The 26,420-nt window shown below is 40.5% G+C and overlaps 1 protein-coding gene across 2 annotated transcripts in view; it reads left to right on the plus strand.

Annotated features, from left to right (window-relative positions):
* Positions 1-26,420, plus strand: part of LOC126338753 (probable cleavage and polyadenylation specificity factor subunit 2) — a 153,550-nt gene that overhangs the window by 28,260 nt on the left and 98,870 nt on the right. For both annotated transcript variants that reach the window (XM_050001580.1, XM_050001581.1), the window contains exons 4-6: positions 1,562-1,667; positions 19,006-19,251; positions 26,082-26,269. In XM_050001580.1, coding sequence (XP_049857537.1) covers positions 1,562-1,667; positions 19,006-19,251; positions 26,082-26,269 — 540 coding nt within the window. The remainder of the gene's footprint in view (positions 1-1,561; positions 1,668-19,005; positions 19,252-26,081; positions 26,270-26,420) is intronic.

Genomic DNA, 26,420 nt, shown 5'->3' on the forward strand with positions numbered 1-26,420 from the left:
CACATAGGCTGCCCATCCGGGGATGGCATATCTGCAGTGACAAAAGCTCCTGTGCTCAGTATGCTGAGGGTCTCGCCAAGGCCTTCACAGACAGGCACTAACCCCCAGGCCTAATTCACAAACAGATCTCCCATACTGTTTCCCCTCACACTCCCAATCCTTCCACCACCCCCAAGAATCAGCCACAAAGGAGTGTCGCCTTCATCACCCAGTACTGGACCAGATTGGAACAACTGAACCACATCCTTCGCCAGGGCTTTGATTACTTACCATCGTGCCCTGAAATGAGGGAGATCCTACCTGAAATACCCCCCCCCCCCCCCCTCTCGCTCCTTAAAGTGGTGTTCCATTGTCCACGCAAATTCCACAACACCCTAGTCCATTCCTATGCTACTCCCTAACCCAACCCCTTGCCACAAGGAACATATCCCTGTGGAAGACCCACATGCAAAAACTGCCCAATCCATCCACTCAGCACTTTCTATTCCAGCCCTGTCACAGGTTTATGCTACATCATCAGGGGCTGGGCCCCTTGTGGAAGCAGCAATGTCATTTACCAGCTCTGCTGCAATCATTGCCCAGCTTTTTATATTGGTATGAATGGAATATTGGAATGAACTGTGCAGCAGAATGATAAGTCACAGCTAGACTGTGGCCAAAAGCAAAGTAGACAACCTGTGGTACAACAAACAGCTGAACATAACACACTTGATTTCAATGGCTGCTTCGTTACCCGAGCCATCTAGATTATTCCCTCCACCACCAGTTTTTCTGAACTGCACAGATGGGAGTTATCCTTGTAACATTCTCCTCTTCCACTCTTAACCTGCGGTAACATACTGTCCCCACACCCTCCACCCAACAGTTTCCACATCCTCTCTCCTATCATCTCTCCCCCATTCTCATCTCTTATCTCCCACTTCGCTTATTTGCAGCCCTCTGCCAATGCATCCACCTGTCTTTCCCCACTCCTCTTCTTTCCTCTCCCCCCTCCCCTCCTCCGCAACATCCCTGCAACACTACCTCTTGATGCTGTGCCTTTTGACAGTCTAGTCCCTGCTGTACACTCCACCAGATAGTGTTCTTTTCGCTTCCCACCCTTACACTACTACCCCTTCCCCACTCCTTCCAGATTGTTGCTTGAATCCCATGTGATGTTGCATTGCGGCCCAAGATACTGGAGTTGGCGATCATCTGTGCATGAGGTGTGCTTGCTTGCTTGCTTGTGTGTGTGTGTGTGTGTGTGTGTGTGTGTGTGTGTGTGTGTGAATGGCTCTATCTATTACTGATGAAAGCTGTGGCAGAAAGCTTAATGTGAGTCTCTGTTAAATGTGCCTGTTTGCGACTTGACATGTATTCTTTACAGTAAGTAATGATACATTACTTGACTTAGAGATAAATGTTTTGTGTAAAAGGTATATTCTTCAGTTAAAAGGCCTGTTTTGAAAACCTGAAGCTGTGTTCATGGAATATGTGTAGGGGCTTTTCTCCCTTGTATAATGTGACAAATAATAAAAAGTATGTAATATTATCAAGTTTAATTCATTCCTTGTGTTTTCAGTCTCGGCACAACATGGAGGACTTCGAATTGTTTACACTGGATGATGTTGATGCTGCATTTGACAAGATAGTTCAACTGAAATACAATCAAAGTGTAGCAATGAAAGGTATGATAATCTTTAAATACAATCAGAGTGTAGCAATAAACTGTATAATTTTTTAAATTGAAAAACCAGAAGCTATCTAGATCATAATTCCAAAAATGTAGTCAGTTTTCAACTTCATGTATTGTAACACTGCGGGAACATTATTACAGATCACATTAATATGTGAACAAAATTGTGCTAAATTCTTTGACCTTTTGGCAATAAAACTTAATAAGTTCAAAAAATACTAGATAATGCAAAAACGTGGTGCATATCTTATTGCAGATTTATACCTAACATGTATGATTTACAATGGTCTGCCTAAACTTTATTTTACCTCAAAGTGAGCAAAAAATTGTCCGAAGTTTGTCATCTTGATTGGCACATAAACGAAATGTAAGTTGATCTTTAGAGGTCTCAAACTTTGTTTAGTATCTGCAGAAGTCATGAGAAAGCCACTACCCAACACAGTCGGCATGGTTGCTTCACAGGCCACTTGTGACTTGGTAACCACCGGGGAAGGGAACCATGAGTGGAACGAACTCGTCGTGAAAATTGAACTACAGGAAGCGGAGCATCCAAACCCATGTAGATACCCGCATGACAATAAACTCGGTACACAGTGGGTGAGCCAGCTAATGACTGAGCACATGCCAGTTCTCAGCACTAAGTGCAAGGCTAGTTCTACAGCAGTTTATCTCTGCAGAAGCACTGCCCTATTCCCCTTACTGCTACTTGCAAGTATAATTTCTGTCATCAGGTCTGCCCATATGATGTGACAAGTTTGTCCTCTGTCCACCATGCCAGGTTTCTGAACTATCCCACTGTTCTACCCATGCCAGCTCATCTGCCTCCATCGTGACGTTTGCTGGTGGGGATACTAAATCCCTCTCTGCTGTAAACGCCAAGTAGGCCTGAAAATGGCCAGGCTTCGGCCATGACCTCCGGTGCAGAACTGGGGAGAGCATCAGAGAACTCGGTAGTGGACTGACCACTGAAGTAGGCAACAGTGACAGTGCCAGCTCAGCCAGAAGGGTGGGAGCACATAGAGGCTGCGGAGTCCACCTCTTACAATCAGGATGAGGCTGCCTCCATCAATGAAAGGGAATAGGAGGCAGAAGGGGAAGGAGGCAGGTTGAAATCCAAGGGCTCTACCATGAAGGTGGAGGGGGGAGCCGCAGTGGGCCTGCAGGCAGCGGAAAGATGGGAAGGGTGTAGCAACTATGCGACACACTGCTGCAAGTGGGAGCCCGCTCTAGGAATAACAGCATGATCAACAGTGGTGCTCATTGACTGGAAGGCCACAACAACAATGCTCCAACAGGGCATGGGTGCAACTGATGGGCACAGTGAGTAAGTTGCTCTCCCCCGACACGCATCTTGAACAACTGCCAACCTTTGTGGCGCTCCACAACACCCAGAAGCTGCCCCAGCTGCCAGCTGAAGGACCGATCCCAAACTGGATCCCCAGGAGGTAATCACAGCAGGCAATGGTGGTGCGAGGCATGTGACTCTGGATGCAGCAAATCCTGGAGACCCCACTGCTGGCACCCATACGAACGTTTTGCTGGACTGCACTCATTGACCAGCATCACCCAGTACATAGCCAGAAAACTCGACAATCATTGTCGCGGGAAGGGGTGAACATGGACTCTCTCAGCTTGGTTTTGAATGAACACGCAGTGTGCTTCTCTTATGAGTAAGAAGCCAAGTGAAATGGGGCAGTAGTCAGATGCTGAATGCCACTGCAGAAGCAAAACTCCTATGACACAAATTGCCTACTGTTATCAGACATGAGGGACCTAGGAGATTCCTCAATGGCAAAAATAACTGGTAACAGATGAACGATGTCAGTGGCGACAGCTTGTCTGTGTTCAGGAAATTCGGTAATGTATTGACCATCAACAACGACATGCCGCCCAAAAATGGACCCACAAAATTGATGTGCATGCTTTTCTAAGGGTGCTTGGGATCAGCCAAGGAGAGAAATGGCATGGCAGTGTGACCAAGTTCTGTGCACATGACACGCAAGCCCACACCAAATGTTTGGTGTCACAATTGATCATCAGCCAGTAAATGTGACATTGCACCAACACCTCCATCCAAGTCACATCCCAGCACAGCGTATGCAGCAAATAGAGAAGAAGAGGTGCAGTGCTGGTTGGGCAACCACTCAACAATAATACTCCTCTGTGGCAAGTATGAGGATTGCCATTGAGTTGAGCACACAAGAGAAAAAAAAAATGTATGCTGTGCTGGATCTGCACCCTAAGAATCATGTTTTGGCCAACCCATCTGGACCGCTGAAATCATTTTCTGGAAAATGGGTCAGCAGCTGTGGTGGTCGCAACCTATCGTGCCGTCAACGGAAACCAATTGCATACTGGTGTAAAGTTAAGTCAGTCAGGGAGCATAGCACAAATGGTGCCTGAGAGACTGGAAAGCCGGTGGACATTCAGCAAACCAGACAACTTTAATGCCCATTTTCAAGCTGGTTAAGAGGCTGGTGCAGCTTTGGGAGTGATCTGAGCATAATACGAAATCTTACCCAAACAAACTGGAGCTCTTTCAGGTTCTTGGGTGCTGGTGGGTTGACAATGGCTTGATGTGCTAATTGACAATTATCAGAAAGGATGTCTCAATCTGCTGCTGCAATCTCATGCTATTCCGCAATTTGGGAAATGTTGGATAAAAGTTGAACAAGGTCAACGCCCTAGTCTGAACCTTGAGATCAGGAGCTAACTGGACAATCACACTCCGAATTAGCAACTGTGGGTGAGAGGTAGCACATTTTGGACAATCAAAATGACACTTGTGTGAGAGGCCTTGCAAATCGGTTATCCAGGCCACATACAACTACCCAGGCCGCTTATGGTGCTGTTAAACTGCAACCTTGCCACTACCATTTGAGCAACTGACAAAGCTTGTCAAAAGGAAGCATGTTGGTCTCTATGGAAGGCTTCAAATTTTGGACAACTTCATATAAACCCGCACTACTGGACAACAATAAGGTGGCCTTATGAACTGGATCAGCAGTGCCTTACCTGGTAATACAGCAAGAAATAGCACAGATAATTCCCCTACCACTCCATAGATTCATTGAAACTGGAAAAATGTGTCAGGGGCAGTGGGGGCAGAGAAGAAAACTGCCCCACAGGCAGATGGCCCTTGTTGGTGAGGTAGCGCCTGGATTATCAGTGTCTGCATCTGCTCCTATTGCTGCTATTGTCGTTCTTGCAGTTCCGTCTGTAGGCACAACTGTTCCTGCTAGCATTTCAGAAACACTGGGTCCGTGGTAGACTATGGCAAAAAACACTATGGTAAAAAAGAAGAGAGAGATGTCACAAACGTAAGTACATCCTTCATCACCACTATAGTTTGTGCAGAAGGCAATGCTGTTAGTTCTGGTACTGCACATGATGACTGGATCAATAACCACTGGGAACCAGAACCCCATGAGTGGAATGAACTCATGCGAATTGAACTACAGGAAGCGGAGCATCTGAACCCACGTAGATGTGCTCTTGACTGTACACTCGGCACCTAGATGGCTAGGGTGGCTAATGACTGAGCACATGACAGCTATTGTCATGAAGTGCAATGCAAGTTCTATGGTGTTTTAACTCTGCGGGAGCACTGGCCTGCTCGCAAGTAAACACTTCCATCCTTGGGTCCGCCCATATGAGGTGACGTGTGCACCCTCCTTGGCAGGTTTCTTAACTACTCCATTATTCTACCTATCTCACCTCATCTTCCTCCATCATGACTTTCACTGGTGGGGATATTAAAAGTTTGCTCTTCTTTAAAAAAAAGTTCCAATGCTTTTCCTAAATTTGTTGATGAATTGAGCAAATGCTAATAAAATCTAAAAAATTAAAAGTTTAGCTGTTCTTTAAAAAAAAATTCCAATGCTTTTCCTAAATTTGTTGATGAGTTGAGCATATGCTAATAAAATCTAGTTTTCATAGTTAATAGCAAAACATTGGTTACTAATTTGGATAATAGTGGACTTAAATTTTAAGAATGGCATTAGTTAAGTTATATTGTATGGTGGTCATATTTATAGCCTTTCTACAAATATGGATTTGATTTAAATGAATTTTTATTCTCTTGCTAAAACATATCTGACTGCACATAATTTTTATCTCTGGGAACTTTCAAAGGTTAGTGGACTCGTGTGGGTCAAAAAAATAGTTCTTCCAAAGATTATGCAAACTTACAGTGTTCAATGTACCTGTAGCGCCAAAAAATAGTTCTACCGAAAATATTGATTTATTTTTCAGTGTTCTACTATTGTATGTGTCAATTATTATTTTATACATTCCAGTGCTCCCAGTTCAGTTGTTTTCATTGTGCATAAATAGAGATTAAAGAATGTGTTACTTTTGATGAATCAGTCAAAACAGTTTTCATTTTAATTCTTTTTTTATTGTGATTTCAGTAGCATACTGTGGGTGCACTCTCCGACTTGTGAATTACTTAAAAGTCAAGCCACATTCTAAATTGTGTCTATAAATTTCCGTTTCAGATATATTGGTTTTTCAGTTTTTGCCTTTTTACATGTGTGTGTTTGAAAGCACAAATAAACAATGACATAAGATGATTTCTTTTACCACTCTGCTGACAGGTAGCAATCTCTGTGTAATCTGTAAGGTGCTAGGAAGAAAATGTTTCAAAAAGAACTTAAACAGCTTTAGCACACAAGCATTTTGGATGAGAGTAACTTTTTTCAGACTTAAAGTCATAAAAGTAATTGCCGTAGCCATCTCTTGTGGCACATTACTGTCAACTTACTTTACACTTGCATGTCTTTTATGAGTATGTCTTCCAGAACTGTGACGCATATTATGAAGAGTGTTGTACATTACGAGCTTTTGTGACAGGCAGATAATTGATTTCTGATCTCTGCCTTTTGAGAGCACTGACCAGGTGAAGTTCTGCCCATCAAAGGCACAGATCTGAATAAGAGTCTTTGAAATGTAGATTTAATGTATCATAGAAATTAATTTCTGAGCACTGCAGTATAATTCGTTCCTATATGCACTGTAATGAAAATGTGGATATAGAGTTGATGTTCTACATATGAGGTGGAATCCAAAATTTTTGGGACTGGTACTGCCATTTGGAAAGTAGTTGTACTAGATCTTTGCACCGCTAGGTGGTGAGAGCTGAATATCTGATGAGTCAGTGTGTGGAGTGGCATTCAGCTGGGAGGACGTGTTGTGTGTCCACAGTGATTTCCATAATACTCTGTGTTTGGTGTGTGGCGATTTTACGATGGATCTGCGAACAGAACAGCTTGTGTGTATCAAATTCTGTGCAAATCTTGGGAAAAGTGCTTTGGAGACCCTTGCAAAGGTTCAACAAGTGTCTTGGGGACAGAGCATGAGCCGTACGCATGTGTTTGAGTGTCATGCTCAGTTCAGGGCCGGCCGTACAGACGTCGAAGATGATGCTTGCACTGGAGGACCCGTTAGCTGCACAACGTCAGACATTGTTGCCAAACTTCAACAATTGGTTCGTGCGGATTGACATCGAACCATTCAAAACCTTGCAGATGAAGTGGGTATTGATTGTGGTACATGTTAATAAATGTTGACTGGTGAATTGGGCATGCATTGTGTTGCCGCAAAATTTGGAGGGGTGATTGCCTGAGCTGTTTCCTTCCCAAATTGCCAATTGGTCCCTCTGTCAGGTGTGAACAATCACCTAAGATGCTAAGGTGGATGAGCCCCGCCCCCCCCCCCCTCTCTCTCTCTCTCTCTCTCTCTCTCTCTCTCTCTCTCTCTCTCTCTCTCTCTCTCTGAGGGGGGGGGGGTCCTCAATTGTAAGAAGCGTGCCATTGGAGATGCTGGCAATTGTGGGGGATTTTTTATTTTTTCACCATGTGTCAAACATCTTCTCAGTCTATGTCTACTAAACGTAAACAGAATGAGACTAACGATTCAATGACCCTCCCAGCTGCACCTTGGTTCCTCGTGGTTTTGCGTACTGAAGATTGTCAATTCTTTGCTGCAATTAACCTGTTTATGATTCAGAAAGGTGTTGATGCAGTTGCTGGCCCTGTGAAATCCTGCTCTCGCTTATGCAATGGCACTTTGTTTGGAGACTACTTGTGATTCTCAAGCACAACAATTGCTTACAGCTTCACTCCTCCACTACTGTCCTGTTCGTGTTGAGGCCCATAGAACGCTGAATTCTTCGTATGGTGTTATTTAGACTCAGCTGCCTGGTGGTCTGACTGAGGCATAAATACAAACTTAGCTATCTGATCAGGGCATCATTACAATCCATCGTGTGATTAAAAAGGCAGATGCATCTTTAGTGCCCACAAGCACTCTTTTTATCACATTTGATAGTCATGCTTCTATCAAAGACCAAAGCAGACTATAAGTTCTCACAGTCCGACCGTACATTCTAACCCGATGTGCCACTACCAGAGTCATTGTCACAACCACTCTCGAATGTCGTGTTGACACCTGGACAAATGTGTAACCTGTGGTTGGCCCGCTCACGAGGGCAATTGTCCACCTCCTCCTCCCTGCTGTATCAGTTGCAATGGCGACTGAGTATCTCAATGAGTGGGCTGTCCAGGAGATGCAGGTAAAGGAACAAGTGTCTTACCCCATCTCTTTCAAGTTGTTGTAATTTTGTCTGGTAAGAAACAATAACAAAAGATATTACTGTATCCTGCTACTGCAGAATAATATTGCAGCAATCAAACATGGACGGGAGGAAAAAAAGAAAATAAAACTTAAGTTGGGAAGGAAATGCACCATATACACCCATAAAACAAAGTGCTCATACAAGTGTCTGCCAACAGCAAAATGTGTCAAAGGATTTAGGAAGATTGTGCAATGCTTCATAACAACAAATTGCTTCTGATGAGCATGACGTCTCAACTGTTTGCATTAGATTCGTTTGAGCAGTTGTGAGTGGGCTCATGCTCTTGCGCAGTTGAGTCATGCATGTGTAGTACCTCCTCCTGTTTCTGGCTACAGAAGTGTGGCTGTTATCTGTACAAGCAATAATAGCAAGCAGCAAGATGATACCCCGAAAAATTTTACTGGCATGCACAAGCTGCCAGATTCAAAAGGGGCAAACTGGGGTATCTGACCCGGGCGGCAAGAATTCATATTCTTGAGGAAAAAAAACGTTGTTTCACAAAGTGCCTATTATCCAGCACACGTTGGTCTATTGATTATTCATATGATTTTGAAACCTATGCCTGTTGCTTTCTGAACATTCGTAAACATATTGTAAGTTTATTTCTGAATGAATCATAAGTTGATTTTTGAATGTATGCGTACTGTGTCATGTCTCTGCCAGGAGAATCCCTGTTGCATCTAGAAATAAACTTTCCTGCAGACAGAAGGGGACGGACTAACAAGTTGAGCAGAATAAAGCCGAACAGGTGAATGTCGATCGCTGTTTGTTTATGTGGTTGAGTGTGTTTGCAAATGATCAGCATTGTTATAATTACTAGCGAAATCCCTAGATTCAGATTACCAGAGTGGAAATAAACTACGAACAGGAATAACAGGTAAGAAATATTATTTATTATCTTCTCGGTGTATCCAAGAAATTGGAATTTTGATAGAAACAATTCGACCAGACTGTTACACTAGTAACAACCAGTTGTACAGACCTCGGTAGCAGCCGCCTAAGTTCTATTCTGGGGGTAGGGCGGAAAACACGTTGTGCGAACACGTAATAGTGCCTAACTGTAGAATAAATGCAAATAACAGCCTTTGATTGTGATAGGGTTAGTGAAATTAACTGGAGAATAAGTTTTGACACTGGCAGTAATAGTTACAGAATTAGTGATGACAAGATTTTTGTTAGAACGAGGAAGGAGAAGAAACAGGGACATCACACACATTATGGAAGAATATTACGATTCCAGATTTATATAAAAATATCGTACTACTACTTTTCGATCTCAGGTCCCTTACGGTTTTCAGGGGAACTTTATACAATTCTTCTGCAGCGTAGTGGCAACTTGGGGTAGTGGTGGTAGCGATCGTGCACTCTTCTCTCCAAAGTGTAAGAATTGTGAATCATACTACTACTTTTCAATCTCAATATTGAGAAGTTGGAATGTATGAATGAAATGTGAAACTATTTCCGAACATAAAGCTTTTTGCTTGTAGTAGGCCTAATAGGCATTTGATATTGGTACTACGTAAATGTGCTAAAACTGTGCAATCTAAAACATAAAACAGTCTGTTTATGTAGTATGTGTTACAATTGCTGCAATATTAGACAGGCCTATTTCGTTTTATCTAGCAGACAGCGACAAAATATACATAATCAGATCGAGAAACCACACCAGTCTTGGGTACTTTTTGTATTAACAGCTTTTTCAGTATTAGACAATGACAATTCGTTTTTCAAATAGCAAAACGTTTGATGAATCTTGGTGAGGTAATAGATCCTTTTGCAGAAATGTAAAGCTGTAGCAAGGTTAGAGAGAAAAAAGTGCTAGTATTTAAGGACAGAAGAAATATGTACTGTCTTGCTTGTCACTTGTCTTTATTGATTTCATGTATCATGTATTTAATTTTATGTTACACAAAAAAAGCAAGTTATTAGCTAATAGGCAATAAAGAGTGCAAATTTTCTGAAAAGTTTTTGTCCTCCGGGTTACAAATAATCGCATACAATATTAATTGCGAGGCTGTTTTTTTTAAAAAGTAGGGCTATATATCAAACTTGCTGGCTGGGAGCAGGAGAAACACCACAGGACATTTTAATTTCCAATGTACTGAATGTTGTTTGATGGCATCCATTACAAAATATTATACGTTTGAATTTTACAGAAGGAAATACAATGACATGCGATAGAAGGAAGCTGTGTGAAGAGGTGGCACTGTAGTGTAGTGCACTTAAGACCAAATAACATGTCTTACATTTCCTCGTACATGTTTTATATATCAGACTTTTCAGAAAAATGTGCGCTACAAAAATTTTTGAGAAGTCCATTATTTATTTATTTTTTTGGTCCTACCTCAAACTCTCGGGGATTTCTCTCTTTTTTGAGGGGGGGGGGGGGGGGGGGGCGGGCGGCACCACTATCTAATATTGCTGCAGTTCGGAAATATCATTGATCTGGTGCTGATGCACAGAGCAGTCTTAATTGTAATGGGAGGTGGATATTCTCCACGTGACCCGAGTTTACATTTAGTGATTTTGCTGTTTCCTCTTCGTTTATTGCTCTCAAGTTAATTGAAAACAAAACAGATTTCTGTGGCCGAGAGCTTTCAAGTGAATTAAAATACATTCACATATTTATAGAAGGGTAAAATATGTTAGTTTCAGATTTTATTTTCACCTATCTGACAATCAAGCATTAATCGCCTTGCAGAACAATGAAGTTATTTTTGTCGGTTTTCTAAAGAAATTTGGCTTTTATTAATCTTTCCCGGTGAGGTAGTCAATTTATTTGAAACGAAGTATTAAGTACAGGCTATTGGCTAGTTTCAACTGTTTGCTGCATTTCAAAAGTGCATCATTTCATCTTCTAGCAGGTACGGCATTATGCCACAATAAAGAACCAAACATGAGATAATACAGTACTGGTACTCCAAGAACATTTGCATCTGAATCTGGACATATGAATGTGCACTGAAAGCCAAACTATTAATTTCAGTATGGTTCATGAAATTCCGATGCTCTTGGAGTATCCTCTGATGTCTTGTTTCTTTTGTGACATAATGTAAGATCTTTCAATGTTTTACACGTTCAAGCATACAGGCTTCCTGCGTCACCATAGCTGCGCAAGTGCGGTGACGCCTGTTACCTGGTGCTCTCTGGCAAGTGCTGAAATGAACGTATTTTTAACAGGAAAATATTGCGAATGGTTGTTTGAAAATCATTACTTTCAAAGTAAATCTGCTTTTATGCAAGCTGAACTATGTGTGAGAATGTACAATGAGTTTCTTAAATCACAGAGTGTTTGCCTATCATTTAAAAATTAGCTCTTTGAGGACAACCATTTAGAAAAATTTCAAGCCCAGATCAGACATTTATGTTGTTATTAAAAATTTTACTGTCACATTTGTGTGATGTATCTTAAAGTGTAACATGCAATGTTTCGTAATGTGAAAATACGAAAATATGCAGCGTACATGTTGCTGCACATAAAAGATATTCCCATTTTTTCCCTTGCCGAATTTGGTCTACTAAAGGGCAGGAAATTCTACACTGGTGTATAAATCATAACCATTCAGAGGATTGATAAGTTATAAGTTGTTCTGTTCTGAGGAAACGTATACTGTCACTTAAGATGGAAAAAGTGTATTTTTACCCAGGAGAAAATACATTTTTAACTGGAAATTTCCCCCCCCCCCCCCCCCCCCCCCCTCTGCAGGCCAGAAAGCACAGAAGAAATACTCCTGCGAAGACTTTTTACGTCCCTCCAGCCAAGAAACACCCGAATCATCATCTGCCAACTGCAAAGGCTCCTATAAAACAGGCGAAGACAAACGGTCTTTTGTGCAGACTCGAAAATCCTCTTCAGTGGTGTTGCCATGTGACGCCCTCACGCAGCCAACCTTGTTTCTCTGGTGCACACCAGCAACTGTTTCTCTGCCCTGAACTCTGCAGACTGACAGAGGGAAAATGCCAACGCCTCTCTAGACCTCATGGAGCAGGATCCTCCAGCCTCCATGCCCAGTAGCAGAGAGTCTTCAAAAGCTGACACTCAGCAGCTGCTGAGGTAACACATCTTCATTTTTTCCCCTCTTCCCCTTTCCTCATCATAACTCTCCTCCAGTAGAACATTTGCAGCCTCAGATCCACAAGAAGGAATTACAGCTGCTCTTGTAATTGCAGTGTCCACTTGTTCTCTGCCTCCAGGATACAAAATTGCATCCTCACAACTGCTCAAACCTTTTGCATTTCTTTCTGGTCCGTTTTGACCTCCTCTCCCCAAGGACAGCATTCCATCTCATGGGGCAGTCATGGTGCTCCGGGATGATGCTCATAGTCAGATTGTCTCCCTGGCCACCTGACTGCAGAATGTTGCAGTCAGCATTTTTCTTCCTTTCGTCACCTTTTTCCTTTGTACTTTTAACGTCCCTCCATCGTTCAGTGTCATCAGGACAGACTTCATCCAGCTTGTTGGGCAACTCTTTTTGCTTCTTGGTGACTTTAATGCACACCATCCCCTTAAGGGCCCTTTAAAACCTCTCCAAGAGGTTTCCTCTTGGCTGGCTTTCAATTCAACCTCATCTGCCTTAACAGTGGAGCACCTGTCTTCCTTTCAGACTACATGCACACCTCTTCCCGAACAGTTCCACTCCCTCTTCTGCCTTGTGGGCCAACCTCCAGTGACTCTCTGGGCCCGAGGTCCATTCCCTAATTTGCAACCTGATTGTAGCAGATGATGTCATAGTGAACCCTATTTCTATGTCCACCTGCTATCACCCTGCCTTCCTCCATTGGAAATGAGTGGAAGAGGCTCTGGGCGATAGCCCTTTCTTCTGAGAATTGTGAATGCTACAATGCCACTTTTACTATGCGGGAAGTAGATCCTGCTCTCACTTTCCCCTGATCCTCTGCCCCAGAACCAGATGATGTTCACATTCGGAAGTTGCACCACCTTTCTCTTGTGAGCAAGCACTTTCTCTTTCATACATATGATCGCATCTGGATAGAGGGCCTGTTTCGCAGACGCTGGCATGAATGTAGCCATTGTCATACCCATACTTAAGCTCGGTAAGAACAAACAAATTCCTTCTAGCTACTGGCCCATTTCTCTCACCAGCTGTGTTTGCAAGGTGATGGAACAAATGATTCATACCAAGATGGTATGGTAACTCTAAGTCTCGCAGTTTACTAACCACTGCACAATGAGGATTTCGAGCGCATCATTGTGCAAATAGCCATCTCAGTGCTTTGTCAACCCATGTCATGAATGGTTTTCTGTGGAAATACCGGACTGTGACTGTGGAGAAAGCGTACAACAGCTGCTGAAGGACTGGTGTCCTCCGTACTCCATACACTTGGGGCTTCCGAGGCTGCCTGCCCCATTTCCTTCAGTAAATTTTAAGAGAGAAGTGTTTTCAAGGTATGTGTGAGTTCTTCCTTGTTGGACACCTTTATCCAGGAAAATGGTGTGCCTCAAGGTTCCGTCCTGAGTGTCATCCTCTTTGCTATTGCCGCGAACCCTATTATGGCCTGTCTCCTGGTGGTCATCTCTGGCTCCCTCTTTGTTGATGACTTTGCCATTTATTGCAGTTCTCCATGGACTTATTTCCTAGAACGGCGTCTTCAGCATTGTCTCAATCAATTTTACTCATGGAGCATTGACAATGGCGTTTGCTTTTCCATTGACAAAACTATTTGTATGAATTTTATGGCAGTATAATGTAATTCTTCGACCGTCTTGACATATTGAGCCTCTTGTTCTTCTATTCATTGAAACTAAGAAATTCCTTGGGCTCAAGCTCGATAGGAAACTTTTTGGTCCTCCCATGTGTCGTACCTGGCTGCCCACTGTATCCGGTCCCTCAATGTCCTACATGTACTCAGTGATACTTCCAGGGGAGCAGATCAGATTACCCTCCTCCATTTGTACCAATCTTTTGTCTGTTCGAAACTAGACTATGAGTGTTTCGTTTATGCATCTGTACATCATCCCTCCATCTTACACTGTTGCAGTATGATCCACCATCATGGCCGTGTTTACAGTAGCCCAGCCTGTCTGCAGAAGCTGCCGAACTGCAGCTATCATACCAACATGATGTTCTCCTCGGCAGATATGCCTGCCATTCATCTGCCATGCCTGGCCACCCATCCTATGCCTCCTTCTTCAATGACTTTTTTGACTGCTGGTATGGGGCTTGTCCCTCTTCTCTGTTACCTCCTGGAGTTCGCTTTCGATTATTGCTCTGGCTGCTTAACTTCATGCTACCTGTCACTTTCCCGATGGGTGTGACCCCTTCACTACCTTGGCTTCGTTATTGGCACCAACGATTTTCAGTATTAGCTTTTGTAGGACTGATCATGGTGTCAGGTGTGCCTTCGTTATTGGCACCAATGATTTTCGGCATCTGCTTCTGGAACACTGCTCAGTATTTACAGTGGAGCTCTTTGCCCTGTATCAGGCCATACAATACATCTGGTGACATGCCTTCCAATTGTGTCAATTGCTCAAACTCTCTCGGTGCTCTTCAGAGTCTGTGTCTGCTCTACACTATCCTTCCCTTAGTGCAACGGGCCCAGGGAAGCTTTCACCTGCTCACTCTTGATGAAGCCACTGTGTTGTTTATGTGGGTCCTTGGTCACGTCAATCTGACAGGAAACGAGGTTGCTGCTAAGGCTGCAGTGCTCGAATCTTGGCCTGCTAGGCCCTCCATTCCCTCCGATGATCTCTGTGTTGCTGTCTGTCACCTTGGCATCACCACTGGTCTTCCCTTCATGGGAACAAGCTCTGGGGAATTAAACCACTCTCAGCAGCATGGCCGACCACCTTTCGGCCCTCTTATTGTGAGGAGAGCATTTCAGCTAGGTTATGTGTTGGACGCAGTCTTTTTAGCGATCGCCATTTGTTAACTCATAATCCACCACCACTTTCTGCTCATTGTCCTCAACCTCTGATGATTGCAACTTCCTGATGGAATGCCCTTTTTCTAACCACTTACAGAATGTAAGTTTTACATTTACCATCTGAGTTATTGGCTGTTTTAGCGAACATTGTGCAGGCTATCGACCACATTTTACTTTTTGTCTGTCATAGCAATACAGCGAAGGACGTTTAATATTCATTTCAGAACCTCTGTTGTCCCTATGGTGTATTTTATGGACCTTTCTTCAAGTTCCTGTTTTAGCTGTCTTTCCTTCTGTCGATTGGGCTTAATGTGTAGTCCCTTTTAACTCCTTTTTTGTCTTTCTGTTCTACAGTTCTGACATGGGTGCATATGATCTTAGTAGTTTTTGCACCTTAAAACAAAACAAATAACACAAAATCAGTAATAGTGAAGGTGACTTAGATTTGTTGAGAGGGTTCTGGGAAAGAGAGATGGATCTGTAAAGACAAATTCTAGATTATGCTCGCGCTTTTCAGAACTACCAAATAGACTTGTCAATACACCTCAAGTGAGCTGACACACATCCTGCTGTCGACTTGTGCAATAGTATAATGAAGATTATATGATGCTGGCTTTTATAGTATATATCTGCATCATTGGTTCATTAGTTTTATGGGCATTGGGCTACAGTCTAAGCCATGATCCTACACCTAGTGTTTTATCCTCTATTGAAGAAGACATCCTCAGAGGCTGTAAAATGGTAGTTAAATGAAACTGCCAAATGGTTTATTGATAAGTATAGAACAGTTAAATTGTGACAACATCCAACTACTGCCAAAGATAACTGAGTTTTGCCGAAAAGTGTTATGGTGCTTCAACAACACAGTTAGTGCTAGTGTTTCCTATATTTAACACCAAGACACGCAGTTTGTGTAATTTCAGTCCTCCTCCTTTTCTATTAAAAGATTTTTTATTTTTATTTTAAAGTTTTATGGCCCCGCTGCTGCACATCTTAGCAATTTACTGATGGAACTTAATAAAAATTTATCATTGGAGGGGAAAAGTGGTGGTTCTATGGTGCCACTGCACAATTTACTGCTGCCGATGTATCCATGTTGCCCCAGTAACAACAAGTATAGTGTTTTTGAAGTCGGGGTTTGATGCTTCCTTTAGTAGTTAGTGTGTACACTTGACTGCATCTCCAAGCCAATTTGTATGCACCTACTATGGTAAACAGTGGTTGTGGGGTTCTTTACAGTATTCAGTTATTCACACTATTTTTCTTTTTGGATATATAGACAAGCACACTTCGTGCACTGGGAGCAGGAGACAACTAAATTCAGTTTTCCAATGTTACTGTTTTATCGGGGTTGAATCATTACTGTGCTAGGATATTTCCATACTGTATGCATATAGACAATATAAATTCAGAAACAACGTAAAGTAGGATGATTGAAATTGAATATTGGTGGACCTTAGTGTTAATAAAGCAACCATTGCCAACTCTTCTGCTTTATAAGCTCCTAGCATGTGTGGACACATCTCCACAGTTTTCGGCAATGGTCTGATGACATCACAAGCCCCTTAGCATGTGTTTGCACAACTCCACAATCTTTGGCAATGGTCTGATGACACCACAGTTCAAAATGTTTATTGACTATGCCTTGAGACATTTCCTGGTATACGGAATGAAATATTAGGCACAGAAATATATCCCAGACCACATACTATTATTGTTCATAAAATCGATATCACAAAGGACATAATGGTTGATGCTCGGGGACATAAAAGGAAAGCCAGGTTAAAAAATCAGAGAATCAGTACGTGCGTAAAACTGTGCTGTTGTCTGCATTGTATATGCATTGTATATTGTGTGTAGAGACTGAAAAATAAGATATGAGGGATTAGAGTGCCTATTGTGGCATATCATCATCATCATCATCATCATCATCATCATCATTCATCATCGTATTTATCATCATCAGGAGCAGTTTCCAGTGACTGGTCAGATCTATTTTGCTCGTAAGCTTCTCCATTTTCCTCTATCCTTCCACTAATGCTTTGAAGCCACCCTGTTAGAGTTCATTCTTATCCCTAATTACTCTCCTCTATTCCTTTTATTGATTGGCCTCCCTCTTTGGCACCTGTCTTTGAGCCTCAATTGTACATCGTCCTTGATGTTCTCTGACATATAATTCTCGTTACATTTCATTAACAATGAGGCCTTGCTAATTGTATCCACACCTATATGATCCCCTTGATTCTTCTTTCCTTACTCTATCCATTATTGGTATTCTGAGTCCCTGTGTGTGAAATTTTATTTCGCCTGCCGTATCTTGCTTGAAACTGTTGTCTTCACTGTCAAGGTTTCAGAAGCAAAGATCAGGACAGAGACACTGTAGGATTGATATATTATTCCATTTGTCTTCCATGGAACATCTTTATTCCTCACCAAGCTCCTTACACCTCTCAGAAATGCTATTGCTTTCATTCTTCACTTATTGAATTCTTCATTATTTCTTTCCGGTCATTTCCTCTTTGCTTCCTATTTGAAGATGTCAAGATATGAAGAGTTCCCCTACCACCATGCTAGGTAAATGAACAGTCATTTTTCTCTTGCGGATTAGGACAGAGTTTCTAATGTTAGTAAAAATATTAAAAATATCCCTTCTCTAAACAGGGAAAATTTACACTCTGTATCTGATGATATTGGAACTGGGTCATATGCAACTTGGACAACATCCACTTTTTACATGGCCTAACCTCTAGATTGATAAGAGACATTCTTGAATAAAATAAATGCTTCTTCCAGTGCAAAAATTAGTTGACTTAACTGCTTGGTTCAGTCCCTAAAGAGTGTTCAATAAGTAATGCAACACTTTTTTCCTGAAAGCAGGTTGGTTTTATACCTGATTCCAGCACACCATATTATTCCCCACCCTATAAAGGATAGCACAATACACTTGCATTGATGGTTGTACTGTGAGGGAAGACATCAGGCAGAATAACCCTTTCAGAGTCCCAGAAGACCGCCGCCATGACTTTACAAACTGAAGGTGTCACTTTGAACTTTTTATTCGAAGGATAGGTGGTGTGGCACCATTTCCTAGATTGCTGTTTAGTTTCCATTTCAAAGTGATGATCCCATGTTTAATCACCTGTGACGATGTTCGACAAAAAATTGTCTAAAACAACGTCGTAACACTTGGGCAATTCTGCACTGATGGTCCTTCATTGCTCTTTATGATCTTCTGCAGGTGGTGAGGGAGCCAGCAAGCACACGCCTTTGAGTACCCCAGCTGGTGGATAATTGTGTCAGCGAGACCAGCAAAGATGTTGACTTGAGGGAGATCAGACAGTTTTTGCAACTTTGTTGCAATGGTGACAGATGCCTCGCCCAACAACTCTCTGTGTTTTTGTTCACTATCAAGTCTCTGTAGAAATTATGCAAGCGGCTGTGAACATCTGCGATTCTCTAGTTTTCCACCAAACGAAAGTCAATTATAGCTGTCTGCTTGGAACACACCTTCATTACAGGTGCCATTTTGAAGGCTATTTACGGTGCCACCACTTACCAGAACTTCTTGAAAGTGTAGGGGCTGAAACAAGAATATTCCATGATGTCCCAAAGCAAATTCCACATTTTTGAAACTAAAATTGGCTCAGAAAAAAATGTGTTGCATTACTTACTGAATGCCCCTCATGCTTTCTTTTAAAATTTCTAGTTTTTTAATTGTTATTAGTATATCTGAATATAATTAAAATTAATTTGATCTATAAACATATTGTTATTTCATTTGGTGTGGATAACTGGTCTGTTTTAGGAAAGGGCTATGGCTTGACTATTACACCATTACCTGCAGGCCATATGATTGGTGGTGCTATATGGAAGATTGTAAAAGTAGGCGAGGAAGATATGGTGTATGCTGTTGATTTCAATCACAAAAAAGAACGTCACCTTAATGGCTGTGAGTTGGAGCGTCTCCAGCGACCATCCCTTCTTATCACGGATGCATTTAATGCTACGTATCAACAGGCAAGGCGACGTACACGCGATGAAAAACTAATGAGTATGTATTGCATTATCAGGTATTAGTTACAAATTATAATCATAGTATGTTAATATGTGTCATCTGTAGTTAACCAGTTAACTCCATTTTGCCAGTGATTTCATTTTTTTATTCAATATTCATTCATTCACAGTTCAGAGATCAGCACAACATTCTCCAAGTAAATTGTAACTCTAAATTTGCCACTCATACGACTCGTGCACTGTGAATTCTACCTAGGGTAGCAAAAGATTGATTTTTCCAGGTATTTGATTTGGACAGTATCTTATAAATAAATAACTATATTCCTTCAGATTTGTAGAAGCCATATGAGGTGAAATGTGATCTAGCAACCATTGAATTTTGACAACTTTTTGAGTGAAAAATTATAAAGTTGCCTCTAAAGGTTCATCATTAAGAATATGTGCACAGAATGAAATGATTCTTAAAATATGATTTGTTTTGAGGTTTGATTGTGCCTTCTAACTTCAAAACATTTCCTCTACTAAGTTCTTTTTTAGGTGTGATAGTAGCAAGTTTACTATGTTTTCTGGTTCTCCTTGCATCTACTCAAATGTTTTGGTATTTCTTTCTATTTTTGTTAGGTTCTAGATCATGAAACACAGAACAATATGCAGAGGATCAGTAATTTTCTGGTGTATGACATCAAACGTATTCCACAAGTCACAGTATTCTATTATTTAGTGCCAGGCAATGCTTCAGGTTTCACATATATGATCCCCCACTCTCTTAAAATTGGATATGTTGTCGCTTTGTTGTCTTTCAGTCTTTACACTGAAGAAGCAAATAAAGGAAGCCAGTGTGAAATTTGTAGAAGTAAAAATTTAAGAACTTTTGAAGGTTGAAGACTGGAATAGTGGAAACCACCAAAAGCTGATGTAATATATGTTGAAATAAAATGTCTTGTAGCTAGAGCCTCCCGTTGGGTAGACCAGTCGCCTGATGTTTGAGTTGACGCCACTTCGGTGACTTGCATGTCGATGAGGATGAGATGATGATGATGAAGACAACATAACACCCAGTCCCTGAGCAGAGAAAATCTCCAACCCAGCTGAGAATTGAACCCGAGCCCCTTAGTGTAACATTCCATCGCGCTGATCACTCAGCTATTGAGGCTATTCATAGACAACCAGTTTTGATCAAGTGAGCATCTTCAGGACACAGATGAGCATTACATCAGATGAATGGAAGGTTCAGTGGAATCAAGATATGATTGTTATAAACTGCAGTATGTGTTGCTATACATTTTTTCATCTCTCACTAAGTGCACCAATTGATGGCCCATTGCGATGTTCAGCATACGTTATGACCAAATAATATCATAGTTTGTGATAAGATTTTGGCCAGAGGGTTCGGAGAACACGGCAGTGGACCTGCAACCAGTGGATTTAATGGAAATGTATAAGGTAATGGATATTTGTATAAGTGATTGGTGCTTCAGGTGATAATATTTATGTATTTGACACCAAGGAACTCTCCTTTTACGTGATGTGATATTCACCTGTGACTTGAAGGTAGTCTTCTGACCAAAACTAGTTTTCATGAATAAATACTCATCACAACATTGTTTAGTGGTTTCTGTGATGTTATTCTTTAGATGCATGGCAGCCCAGGAAATACTTTAAAATTTCCTGATACATTGTAGCTCTGGGAAACGCTAAGGACTTGGAAAAGTAATTGAATAAAGTGATGAGTTAAATCAAATCATTTGATGCTCAGAAAATTAGATTAGGGAATACACTAAAAATAGGAGATGATTTTTGCCATTTTAGCAGCAAAATAACTGTCATTGGCAGAATTAGAGAAGACATAAAGTGTAGACTGGTATTGGCAAAAAAGGCATTTCTGAAAAGTAAAAATATTTTAACATCAGACTTAAATTTAATTATTCAGAAGTTCTTTTGTGGAAGTATATACCTGGAATGTTGCTTTGTATGGAAGTGAAAAATTGATGACAAACAGTAAAGACAAGAAGAGAGAAGCTTGTGAAATATGGTAGTGCAGAAGAATGCTGAAGATTAGATGGGTACATTGGGTAATTACTTAAGATGTTCTTATTTTATGGCCAATATTGGCCCATTTAAGTCAATAGTATGAATTAGGTTATTCCATTGTTTGTTGGCCAATACTTTTTAAGTCTTTCAGATTGTGCCCTTCTCTTCTCATTCAAAATCACCTTTCCCGTTCTCTGTTTGTTAATTTTTGTTGGTAGTGTGATATGTTTGTGCTGAAGTACTTTGAGTGCATCTGTCTTGCCTTTCAAATCCTCCTTCATAATTCATCATATCCTCATTGATCTCTGCAATCCATCTAATGCTGCTTGTACTATTCCATAACTTCTCAATTATTCACCTGCTTATTCAATTTTGTGCTGTCCTTGTCAAATGTCCTAGGAAAGAGATCCGTTTCTTTTTCATTGTACGTTCACTGGTTCTGTTTCTTTATAAACTTTTTTATTTGAAGCTATTCTCCAAACCCCATTTTTGTGGTATTTTTTACTTATACATGTTCTGACTATTCTTCTTGGTATTTTGAGTAATCTGTCTATTGCTACAGTGTTCGTTGTTCTAAGTATAGTTTCACTAACATCTATTATTTGTGGCTGTGTTACTGTTTTGTAATGTTTCAGTTTTGTGACTGTTAGGAAGCATTTTTTGTTATACATGTTCTTTGGAAAACGATGTGTCTTAATCAGTTTGTTTCTTCTACTCTCCCATGACGTTTTTTCATTCAGGTTGTGTGTTATTATTTTTCCCAAGTATTTAAACATTTCAACAATTTTTGTGTCATATTCTCCAATTCTAATTTTGTTTGCAATGGCAGTTCCATTGGCATTATTTCTGTTTTTTCAAAAGATATTTTAAGGCCAACACTCTGAGCTGTTTCCTGCAATGATTGTATTTGTTGTTTGTTTTCTCGAATGTTTTTGGCGAGGAGAGAGAGGACTTCAGCAGGTCCTAAACAGCTCATCTTTGTCATCTTTGTCATCTTTTTGTGTTCCAACCTTAATGCTCTTTTAATTGCCCTTGTACCATTTCCTCATTATGTATTCAAACATATAATTAAAAAGAATGGGTGACGGACCGTCTCCCTGCCTTAAACCAGTTTTTACCAAGAATGATTCAGAAAGTTCCCCTCTCAACTTAATTTTCGAATTTGTATTTCTTAAAGTAAGTTCTATCAGTTTAATTAATTTTGGGTGGTTTCCAGAATGTCTCAAAATTTTTAACAGTGAGGGTCAATGTATAGAATCATATGCTCTCTTAAAATCTATAAATGTAATTGAGAGAGGTTTGTTTTGTTTGCAGTAATAAGCTGTGATTAATTTCAGAGTAATTATTTGTTTGGCACAGCTTCTTCAAGGTCTGAAGCCTCCTTGGTATTCCCCCAGTTCTTTATCCAGTTGTTCTTTGAACCTATTGTGTAAAATCTTGGAACAAAATCTTGTAGGTACAGCCCAAGAGCAAGATTCATCTGTAGTTGTCTGGATGTGCTTTGTGTCCTTTCTTATAAAGTGGGTTAATTATAGCTGTGACCCATTCTTGTGGGAATTTTTCTGTTGCTCAAATTTTTTTGTAAAATAATATCTGAAGATGTCCGAGTTGTTTTACTAGCATGCTTTCACATTTCCGCAAACACATGATTTTCTCAACATGATTTGTAGTTTTGCATTTCTTTAAGTGCAATTTCTATGTCTTGTACTGTAGGTGGGTTTATATTTTGTGGTTTGGTTTTTACAGGGGTGCTTGTGTCTATTGTTAAAAGCTTTTCAGGTTCATAACAGTTCAAGAGCTTGTTGAATGTCTCTGCAATGATTTCTGCGTTTTCCTTGTTATTATTTTTTCTGATGTTCTTGATGTTAGCTGCATTTTCTTCTGTTTTGTGAGATTGAAATTTTGTCCAAGCTTAATGCCTTTCATCTTGAATTTCATCACATTCCATAGGTGATCATGGATGTTTTTTTAACATTGATTTACTGGACCGGTTCGTCTGCATTTTGTTTTAAAATGGGTATTTGGTCCTCAAGATTGTCTGTTACTATTTTATTTTGTGTGTTTTTCCAATATTTGTCATTTTTTATTGAATTATGTGGGTCACCGAGCGAGGTGGCGCAGTGGTTAGACACTGGACTCGCATTCGGGAGGACGATGGTTCAATCCCGCGTCCGGCCATCCTGATTTAGGTTTTCCGTGATTTCCCTAAAATCGCTGCAGGCAAATGCCGGGATGGTTCCTTTCAAAGGGCACGGCCGTCTTCCGTCCCCGTCCTTCCCTAATCCGATGAGACTGATGACCTTGATGTCTGGTCTCCTTCCCAAAAACAAACAACCAACCAACCAATTATGTGGGTCATATTTTCTTTTGTCTCCAATTGTTCTCTTTATTTTATTTTATTTTTTTTTTCTTAATGGGGTGATATTGATTTTGATTTTCACCAAATAGTGATTTAAACCTGTGTCTGTTCCTCTCAGTACTTTAACATTTCGGTTTTTTATATATATATATATATATTTTCCAAGACTTACCAAGCGGGAAAGCGTCGTTGTGCCTATCTACCAGCGCTTTCCCGCTTGGTAAGTCTTGGAATCTTTGTTTTATATACATATATATGAAACAATTTGTCCTTGCAGATATCTTCGGCAAATTCCATAACCATGAAATACAAATGAATCTTTTGTTCTATTTCAAAACAAAGATTCCAAGACTTACCAAGCGGGAAAGCGCCGGTAGACAGGCACAATAAATAAAACACACACACAGAATTTCTACCTTTCGCAACCGACGGTGGCTTCTTCTGGAAAGACGGAAGGAGGGGAAAGACGAAAGGATGTGGGTTTTAAGGGAGAGGGTAAGGAGTCATTCCAATCCCGGGAGCGGAAAGACTTACCTTAGGGGGAAAAAAGGACAGGTGTACACTAGCACACACACACACACACATCCATCCACACACACACAGACACAAGCAGACATTTGTAAAGGCAAAGAGTTCGGGCAGAGATGTCAGTCGAGGCGGAAGTACAGAGGCAAAGAAGTTGTTGAAAGACAGGTAAGGTATGAGCGGCGGCAACTTGAAATTAGCGGAGGTTGAGGCCTGGCGGATATCTATTTCTCATTTCTTGGAGTCCTGATATTATGAGGTTTTGCCTCTCCAATTCATTTGTGAAGTTTTTGTGCTTTCCAGTTTTCAGTAAATATTTTATGTTATGTGTTGCAATGTAGTTAACATATTTGTGTTTTATCATGGCATTATGTACTTGATGAGAGTTGGGTGATTTCAAATGCTCTGATACAATTGAGTCTTCTAGTTGGCTACTCACTGAATCTGATGTAGCCTTCTCCTTCCCTAATGGATTGGACTCTGAAAATTTTTCTCTAAAAGACCTTTCCATATTTGACTGCCAGAGGCTATCAATCGCATGTATAGCAAGCTCCATGTTACAACTATGATTGTTAGCCACAGGGGATATTAATCATGCACCCCTAACAGATGCTGGAACAATCTTGCCCTTGGTACTAGTTTTGGCCCACTCCAGATATTTTGTTTCCCCGTTACCCACTATATCTGGTGAGTATCCTCCCTATCTGTCACCTGGGGAGGTGCTTGGTAGGAGACTAGCAACTACCGTGAGTACTTTGGATGTACTGAATCAAATTGGTGAGAACAGGAAATTATGACGCAACTTAACTAAAAGAAGGATATGTCAATGAATTGTTAGTTCGGTTAGAGTGGGATAAAAATTGTAGTGTGAGACTCAACATTTGACTGCAGTATGTAGGTTCAGTTGGAGAAAGGTAGCAGTAATTGTGCAGAGTTGATGAGACTTGCACAGTGTAGGTTAGTGTAGACAGCTGTATCAAGCCAGGTTTTGGATTCAACAACAACAAAAACAACAAATCTCTTTGTCGAGTTAACTTTGATGTTGAACTACCTCTCTTTTAAAAAATTGTTGTAGTTAATAAATCATCCAAATGCCAAATGCATGTAGTGTTTGATCTGAAGCATTAGATTGTCATCCCACTCATAAGGATTTAGTGAGAAAAAAATATCTTCTGTGTTGGTTGCTTTGTGCAGGATGATAGAAATGTGATAGTCCTCTTTATTACATATAGTTGGAACATTTTTGTGTAAATGGTGTGTCTTTGTGGCAGTCAAGTGTATTTTTCCCTCCTCTCACAGATATGGTGAAAGCAATAAATTGCCTGGGAAGTTATAGATCAAGTTTTAAGAATTTGTAGTCAAGCTTACTGAAAGCTGTTGCATTACATATGATTAAGTCATTGCTTCTACTTATCTAGAAGATTTTAAAAACACACAATTGAAAATCTGTGACTTTAATGTAACTGGAATGAGATTGTTTCAAATAGTTAACTGACTCTTGATTGAGACACAAATGTAAGAAAAATTTGGATTTGTTTGCACTATTTTCTGTGACACTCTGATCCCCCCTCAAGTGATCAATAGCTTTACTTTCAGAAGTGGTACCATTTAATCTTTCATTGTTTCCTCTTAAAGTGTAATGTAATGGCTTCATTGCTGTAGATAGTTATAAAGGGTTTGATATGACAAAAATTCTGTCTTTTTACTCATTCCTTTTAGTACTGTGATGAGAAGGTGAGAAAGTTGTAAGCTAGGTACAACAATATGGAAGGTAAATAATATAGAACACAAGACCATTGAAAAAATAATAAATTATATTTTTAACCTCTCTCCCTTTTTCTGTTAAGCAAAGGGACATTTTGTGATAGACATTGAACATTTTTGCAAATTTTCTTCCACCTGTGCTAAGAGATTTACTGTAAATTAACGAAACTAATAATGTTGTGTTGCAGCAAATATATTGCAGACATTAAGAAGTAATGGTAATGTCTTGATTGCTGTGGACACTGCTGGAAGAGTTCTGGAATTGGCACACATGTTGGACCAGCTTTGGCGTAATAAAGACTCAGGTCTTATAGCGTATTCATTAGCATTGCTCAACAATGTCAGCTACAATGTTGTAGAGTTTGCAAAATCACAGGTAATATTTTTAACAATACTATCAACCCTAACAACTATATATTAACATTTCATTCATGTTGTTATCAATGAAATGTGTTATTTTATTACATTACATATTACTATTTTCTTTCTTAAAAAGATTTTAAAAAATCTTAAAGATTGTGCAGCAG

Source organism: Schistocerca gregaria, chromosome 1, assembly GCF_023897955.1.
Source record: "Schistocerca gregaria isolate iqSchGreg1 chromosome 1, iqSchGreg1.2, whole genome shotgun sequence".
Lineage (NCBI taxonomy): Eukaryota > Metazoa > Arthropoda > Insecta > Orthoptera > Acrididae > Schistocerca > Schistocerca gregaria.